At 34.8% G+C, this 8,857-nt stretch overlaps 1 protein-coding gene across 1 annotated transcript in view; it reads right to left on the bottom strand.

The window, feature by feature from the left end:
- Positions 1-222: 222 nt before the first annotated feature.
- The window catches only part of LOC138703292 (uncharacterized), a 114,548-nt gene continuing 105,913 nt past the window's right edge, over positions 223-8,857 (bottom strand). The window contains exon 7 of the mRNA XM_069831065.1: positions 223-778. Coding sequence (XP_069687166.1) covers positions 747-778 — 32 coding nt within the window. The 3' untranslated portion in view covers positions 223-746. The remainder of the gene's footprint in view (positions 779-8,857) is intronic.

Here is an 8,857-nt window from a genome sequence, read left to right as displayed (position 1 = left end):
GGATCCATTCACTTGGATGGCAAGCCGAAATTGATCTGCCAGTGCACCATCCATCAATTCTTCCTTCATGTTTTTTTCTGGGGAAGATCACTAACGGTGAAACATAGGTGCCAGCTGCATTCATACAAGTGACTATCGTTATAAGGTTTCCCCGCTCCGAAGATGTCAAAGATGCAACTTGCTTCTTTCCCTTCATTCCTATAACTTTTCTGTGTTTATGCTGCATAGTCGTTATACCAGTCTCATCGACATTATAGACCCTGTGTGGATTATGGTTCACCTTAGTCAGCAATGGCTCATAAATGTCGAAAAACTTGGCAACATTCTCCAGGGTGAAGGGTTTAACTCTAGCTGCTGAGATCCCTTGTGGAGTTCTCATCGAAAGCACTGGATGATGTTTCAAAAAAGCTTGGACCCATTTCTTCCCTGCAGAAGCGCTAGCTGTATTGAAAGGATGCTTAAACCCAGTTCTAATGCACAACTGAAAGGCCATTCGCCTTATGTCTTGTGTTCTCAACCCATAGAACCTCTCTTCCATATCTAAGCAGTACTGAATGAGTTGTTCGAGTTCAGATGGTAAGACTGGCTTCCTCCCTAGAGGAATGTCCACCAGCTCCTCTGGTGAGCGATTATCTTTCACGAATCTTTCTAAAGTTCTTTTGGGCACCTCAAAACATTTGGAAGCTTTTAAGTAACCCATCTCACCATTTCTCACTGCTCTGATTGCACCAACCATTGCTTCTTTGTCATACTGCTTCCTCTTTGTGGCAGACGGCATCTAAGGATAATGATGATAATAATAATAATAATAATAATAATAATAATAATAATAGTAATAATAATAAATAACAGTTATTTAACAACAAACTATATACAACTTTACATGATGCAGCTTCCTAATTAATCATTTCGTTAGAACTATTTTCTTGGTATACAATGCTTTAGTTTTCATGCTTCATTAGTTCCTCACTAAATTTGCATTAACAACTTTAGAGATATTGACATAATGACTACTTTACAATGAATGTTATTTAATTTTTATATCGAGGACACACAAGTATTAAAATTCAACTTGATTAATTGTAAGATCGCATTAATTTTATTTTTAATTTCTTCACTCTTACCGAATCAAGTTTCTAACAGTAGACTTCAATATAGTGAAATGATTTTCATATCAAATTAAATAAATGAATAAAAGTAACTAAATAATAAAATAAATAAATAAATAATAAATAAATAGTAAGTAAATAAAGAATAATGGTCATAATGTGAGACAGAGTAGCCTAATATGCAATACTGTCTCCTAATATGAGATACTGAGGCTACACCAGGTGTCACATATTAGGATCCCACCATCTTGCATAGTAAATCTATGTTAACAGCCAGAATTTTCGAATAAATTAAACCACTCTTTGTGAACTGCAGCATCATTTTATGCACAACAAACACAACTAAAAAGAATATTTATCAATCACTTACCTTCAATAAGATAATCAGAGTTGTAAGACACACTGTAAAACACTTTAAAATGATGAAAATCACAAAGTATTCACGTTATGTACAGCTTCTCACTGTGTTGGCGCGTTCACTACTGTGCTTCTGCTTCTTGAAGAGTTAGTTCAGCTCATTGTCTATAGAGTTCACTAGTTAGTTTCGCCAATATTCATGTATCGCATATTAGGGAACTATTGCATATTAGGTACCTTTCCTCTATATTGAGAGGAAAGTTACCAATCATGAAATGTGTAGTTAGTTCAGTTTCCCAGGTCTTAATGATATTATTTATGTAAATGTTAAATAAAGTGGGTGACATTGAATAACCCTGCTTTACATCCTGGTTTATTATCCTACTTTCACTACTTACTATGTTATTCATCTTGATTTTTTTTTTAATTTTTAATTGCATAAATTAAGTGTTGGGGTATTCCTATTGAAACCAGAGCTTCCCATAGTTGTTTCCTACTCACTGTATCAAATGATTTTTGGTAATCAATAACTGCCATGTGTGTTGGTATGTTGGAAGGAGCATATTTAAATAATTCCATGTTAATACCATCAGATCCAGGTATTTTTTGGGATTTACTTTTAGAAATGATTGATTGTTATTCTTCTATAGTGATTAGGTCAACATTGATATTATTCGAAATTTTGCTTCCCATTTCATTACTTTCATTGGTCCAGAGTTGTTGACAGTAGCCCAATCATTGTGTCATAGATATTGGGTTTATGTTTTATCTTTTACGGTTTTGTTTAGCTCTTTCAAAATTTTGTATGCTTTGCATTGTTGTCCTTGGACATCATATTCTATGTTATTACTTATGAATGTTTCCCATGACTGCCTTTGAATGTTTCTTACTTCACTTTTGTACTTCACTTTTGTCTATTGCAGATGGTCTTTTATAATTGATTAAATTTTCATCTGTTCTTTGATTTAAATATTTCAGATATTTTTTATTTCAATACATTTTATTGTCAAAGACGTATTTTTGGTCAATTTCCTGCTATAATGCACAAATGAAGGGTCCACAGAAAGAACAAGCTAAGTCATTTTTTGTTTATTTATGTTTCTTGGTCCCATCTGCTAGCTCATAAAGTGAACTACTTTCTAATAAATTAGAATGGCAAAAAGCCTGTAACATAGTAACAAACTAAATGAGATGTAAACTAACAATGTCTTATCAGTGTATTAAAGTTAAGAAATACTCCCGTAAAATTTAAGAAAAGTGACTTAGCATGTTCTTTCCGTTGACCCTTCAAATTTTACTATGGAATACGATTTACTACAAGTACACCATCGATTTAAAAATATAATTATTCTTTAAAAATATTAGAGAAGTGAACTTCACTTCTTAGCATTAGTTAATTTTGATATTTTTCGAAAACTTCCTTTTGGAGTTTTTTGATTAACATCTCTCAGTCTTATATATATCTTTGTTCGAGCTAGACACAGGATAACTTCATGTGGGACAGTAATTGTTCTGGGGAGCTTTGAAATAGTTTTCTCTGCTAGACTGTCAAAGATTAATTTGCCCTCGGCAATAAAATTTCCATGAATTTCTTAAAATTCTTTATTTAGGATTACAGTAGCCTGCAGCAACTCTTCACTTGACACATTAGGTTTCCTTTGGATAAGAAACTCAACCAATCTGGCCTCTTTCCCATTACATTTCCTGTCGTACTGCCTACTATCTGGAATATCTGTCGTGGAATCTGTGAGCAACATAACCAGCTATATATTTCAAGCCATCTTCATTAATGTGCTCTCCAAACGATGATATTTCTGACAAATCTGTCAACTCTACCATTTCAAGTTGACTGGCATATTGCGGATGAACAAACGAATAGGAGGCAATAAATTTCTTCTTCCACATTTACATATACATCATTCATACTATTATCTACCCTGTTTGTATGTGCCAGAAAATGTTTCGAGAGGCAAGAATCATCGTTTCTTTCATCATCTTTATCACATTCCTTTATTGAATTTACTAAGCACGATTCAGTGTTTTCCTTTGTGTTTTGATTTACGGTAAATATAGCTGAGAAATGCTTACCCATGACATACCATTTGAATCTATGCTTAAAATCCAAAGAACAAGGGTGGTCATTTGGTCCCCCCCCCCCATTCCATGAATGTACGAAAAGGAATTCTCTAAAACATCCTGATTTAAATGGTAAGCTAGAATATATTTTATGTCATACTTAAATGCCATACTTTCACACATTTGAATCAATGAGGAGTTACTGAATAAAATTCCTTTCTGAAAGGGGAATAATGATTCGTAGTTACTTACAGTCATTGCTGATACGACAGAGATAATAATATTTAACAAAGCGATTTGGTCTTCTTCATCTACATAAAAAATATTACAGCCTGAATGACAACTGTACTTTGATTTTGCATTAAATAAATCAAACCTATCGTTGAACAACTTGATTATCTCAGAACATTTCTTCCAATTATTGCCTTCATCTTTATAGTAACCCGTTTCTCTGTAAAATTCGATGGCTTTAGATACTATATTAGAGAACAGTTGAGCAGCAGGCAAAACTCATTGCCTTTCACTTCCTTTCAAGCCTTGTGAGTTTATGAGCAATGGAGCAATGGTAAGTTCTGAGTTCAAGCAGTTAATAACATTTCGAGGAATGATTTCTCTATGAATTTACCACTGATATGAAATCCGTGATCCAGAAAATTATTTCTTGCTAATTTTTGGAGATGAGGAGCATTTGTAAACAAATATTTTCAAAGAATCATCATTAGGGTGCTTCATAAAACATTCCTTGCCATATCCAACATTTAAATCTGACCAGAACCTCGTATTACTGGAACCCATGTCACATGTCATAGCGACAATAATATGTCCTGCATTTTATAGGCTGGAGACAATGTCACTAACAATTTTAGGTTTCATTACTTGGTCAAAGTCATAATAAACAGGTTGTTTCCAACGGCCAACTAAACCATGGGCCATTACACTCTGACAATACCTCCTATGCAGGGGTGGCTCCTCAGGGCAGGCAGGGTAGGCTAAGCCTACCCCAACACATTTGGAAAAACCTAAAAGTGGTTATTTATTAATAATAAAATCAAATTAATAAAAACATTATTTATTCAGTATTATATTTATTAAGATAATTATATACTCTTGTCTAGTTTCTTAGAAATACTTCAATTAACTACGAATGGGATTTTTTTAGGGTTAGTTAGACGTTGCTTTCCACTGGCAGTTCGATTTATCTGACAGGAGTACACTGAACAGATCACAATGCGTCGGAGGGTAGGCAGTCACAAAGTTAGCTGACCTTCCGCGTTACTCCACATCTGGCCCTGGAGTAAGCATTACAAGAGATCGCTATTCTAAATGCTTTCTTAGCGCATGCGTTCAATGCTTAAGCCAGCGCATTTGAATTTTGCCTGCCCTGACGAGAACCCACGAGTATTATCGAACACCTACGACTTACGAAATTTCTATTTGAAAGTTTCACAAGTTGGAACTTAGCCAGTTACGAGTACAATACAGTTTTTAAACAGTGTTTTTTTAAAAGATGTGGTTTTTTCAAACAATGTATTTTAGAATATGTGATTTTTTGCAAGTACGTACTGTATATTAATGTTTTGTATATTTGGTGATTTATAGTTAATGTACAGTGATAACAATAATATTATATTATAATGACTGATATAATAAGTGAATTCTTACGTTGTCCGTTTTCGCGTCGTAACGACATTGAAAAGAGAAGTATTTTGGACAATGGACGATCCACTCCTGTATTAAGCTATGTTGTTCATAAAGTCAGTGTTAAAGGTGCAAGAAAATTTAATCCTTCATGGTATGAAATACATAAATGGCTAACAGGAAGTGAAGTTAAAGCTAAACTGTACTGTTGGCCATGTTTGTTATTGTCGTCTAAAGAAGGTACTTGGAATTGTGATGGTTATTTTGACATGAAAAATTTAACGAAAGCCATTCACAAACATGAAATTTCAAAAGATCATATCTGTAACTCGGTAAATCTAAAGAGATTTGAAAAGAATTTGAATCCAATTTCGAAAATGTTGTCTGAACAACAGAGGATTGCAAGACAACAATATAACAGTAAAGTAGAAAAAACCGACAAATTATGAGATGGCTGATTGATGTAACAGTATTGTTATGTAAGCAAGAGTTAAGTTTTCCGAGGACATGATGAAAGCGAGCTCTCATTGAATCGCGGGAATTACATAGAAATTGTAACCCGTATTTTCCATTATGACGAAGATTTACGTCAGTACTGGGAGGAACTAGGAAAAACATTCACAGGGCTATCGAAAACCATTCAAAATGACCTTATTGATTGTATATATGACGAAATAATGGCTAAAATAAAAAATGAAATTAAGGAGGCCCCTTTCTTTTCAGTGCAGTGCGATGACATAACAGATATAACGGAAGTCTCTCAATGTTCAATTATTGTGAAGTATGTAGATAAGTTCGGAACAACTCAAGATCGATTTCTAGGCTTCTACAATGTTAGCACTAGCAGAACTGCCATAGAATTATGCACTTTATTAGTTGAAGTTCTCAAGGATTTTGATATTAAAGACAAATTGATTGGCCAATGCTATGATGGAGCTAGTGTTATGGCTGGTGAAATTTCAGGACTTCAGGCACTAGTGAAAGAACATGCTCCACAAGCACTGTTCACACATTCCTGTGCTCATGAACTAAATCTTGTATTGCAAAATGGAGCAAAATGTATAAAAGATGTGCGCATTTTCTTCTCTAATCTCCAAGCTTTCCCTGCATATTTTCATAAATCACCTAAATGCACAGCTGTTCTGTATAAAATAGTAGGCAAAAGGATACCGACAGCTAGTGATGTGCGTTGGAGTTCTAATGCTAGAATTCTGAAGACGGTTTCTAGCCAAAGAGAAAACATAATCACTGTTTGCAATGACATAGAGGAAGATACGCTTTCCAGTCCTGAATCTATAAATGGGGCTATAGGACTAAAAAACAATCTTCAAAACATGAAATTTGTTTTTTTATTGACTGTGTACGAGGATATATTTTCAATGACACAAGTGCTCTTTGATATATTACAGAAGAAATCACTTGACATTCAGCTATTCAGAGACAAATAAAGAAATTAGAAGACATGAGAAATGACTGCAAGGCCGAAGAATATTTCAACATTGTGAACAGTACAAGTGATCTGAAAATAACCAGAGATAGTTCTACTTCAAGTCTAGCCCATTACAGACAGCTATACTTTGAAATTTTAGATAACATTATAGTTCAGCTTCAGACTAGGTTCAGAGACATTCAGAAATTAGAATTCCTTCACTTGGTAGATTCATCACGATTTAGTGAATTCAAAAAACGTTTCCCTGCTAAAGAGTTAAATTCATTAAAATATCATTATTCTCTTCACTTCGATTTTTCACGACTGAAAAATGAATTGGAATTCGTCTATTCGGACGATCAGTTCATGTCTCGTAGTGCAATGGACATTATCAAGATGTTTGTGGACAGTGATATACAGAGCGTATTGCCGGAAGCCTACAAACTGTTTTGCTTAGCTGCAACAATACCAGCAACAAGTTGTAGTGTTGAGAGAAGTTTCTCTTGCCTGAACAGAGCAAAGTCTTATTTAAGGAGTACCATGGGACAGAGTAGAGTGACAGCCTTAGCCACAGCATCAATTGAAAGAGAGCTTCTACATTCGCTGGAAAAACAGGAGTCGTGGTATGATGACGTCATTAAGCGGTATGCTTGTAAGAAGGATCGGCGCATAGACCTACTGTACAAATAATCAAACTCAGCATTCCCCAAGCGCCTGCAGGTCCTACTGCAAGCAAAACATTTTTAGCATAGCATAATATACTGTAGAATGGAAAATAAGCACTGCTTTGTGAGTTGTGAGTGCCCGGAATGTAGGTGGTTGATGCTCACTGTATATATTATTATGTCATTATGTTCTGTAAATTTTGCCTACCCTGAATATTTGACTACGAGCCGCCACTGCTCCTATGAGGTTCCAACCTTCCTTGATTCTTCCTGTCAATACATATCTTGTTGGAAATATAAATTTAATCGAAGTGTTGAAACTGTTAACCATTCCAAGTATAATAAACGTTTAGATTTTATTTCCATTAAAAGGATGACATTAGACAATAAACCTTGATCTCAATTAAAATTTGATGCCTAGCTCAATGTAGAAAGTGCTGGTAGAGGAAAATTGTTTCTTCTCAAACAATGATAGCAGTGGCAATTGTTGGAAATATAAATTTCATCAAAGGTCAAAACTGTTAACCATTCCAAGTCTAAAAAATGTTTAGATTTTATTTCCATTAAAAAGATGATATTAGACACTAAACCTTGATCTCAATCAAAATTTGATGCCCAGCTCCTTAACACAGAAAGTGCTGGCAGAGGAAAATTGTTTTTTCTTAAATAGTACCATAATATACCTTGGGGCTGAGACTTTCTAAAGATATTGCAGTGGCAATATCTTCCAAAGAGCACTGTATTTTCCTTTTCTTTTCAGAATTTATTATCTTCATTTGCCTCGGTGTGAAGGTGTCCGCCAAATTTTTATTTACAAGTTCCAATTTTTCTTTTCTTTATTAATTTCTTCCAACATGATTTCATATTTCTTAGACAACGCTTCATACTTTACTTTCCAAATTTAATTTTCTTCCTCTAAAGTCAAAATTTTGTTTCTTAAGATAGGTAGCAATTTCATTTAGACATAGCATTTTGTTCATTTGAGAATTGCTGAAAAAAAAACAATGTTTTAGAATTAGCTACACTACATATGAATCACTCCATCAGAGAAGGCTTCAGCCAATAAGAACTGATTTTGAGAAATAAACCTTATAATAACGAGGAATGCGCACAAATGTGCATATAGTATAGTTGTTGCGCGGTTATTCATTGTTGTAGTCTTTCAGAGACCTTGTCCTGCTGGGACATACAGTGAAATGATAGCGGCTACAATGTTTCTCACACAGATTGCACACACACTGGTCTGTTGGCTCGTGGAATCCTGGCTTCGTGCATAGTTTATGGTGGAATCTGTGAACTGTTAGTCTTGTCAGGGCGCTGCGTAGATCGCAGTTTGGTCCTGTCCAATTTCTATCTACCATGGTGTCAGTTGCGTAGAATTCCTGCGAGATCTCTTCTCTTTTCTTTCTTCGTTCGAGTAGAAGTTCATCCGCTCGTTTTGAAGATAGCAGCAGCAGTTGTGTTCGAACGTCCTCGATGAAGAAGGTTTCCCAGGCAAGCTCGTAAGCTAGTCTTGATGGTGTATATGTTGATATTCCTAGAGTTGTCTTTAGAAATCTGGCTTTAACTGCTTCCAAGTTTTC

Source organism: Periplaneta americana, chromosome 7 (genome assembly GCF_040183065.1).
Source record: "Periplaneta americana isolate PAMFEO1 chromosome 7, P.americana_PAMFEO1_priV1, whole genome shotgun sequence".
Taxonomy (NCBI): domain Eukaryota; kingdom Metazoa; phylum Arthropoda; class Insecta; order Blattodea; family Blattidae; genus Periplaneta; species Periplaneta americana.
The sequence above is the reverse complement of the archived record's forward strand: the minus strand, read 5'-3'. Positions and strand labels throughout refer to the sequence as shown.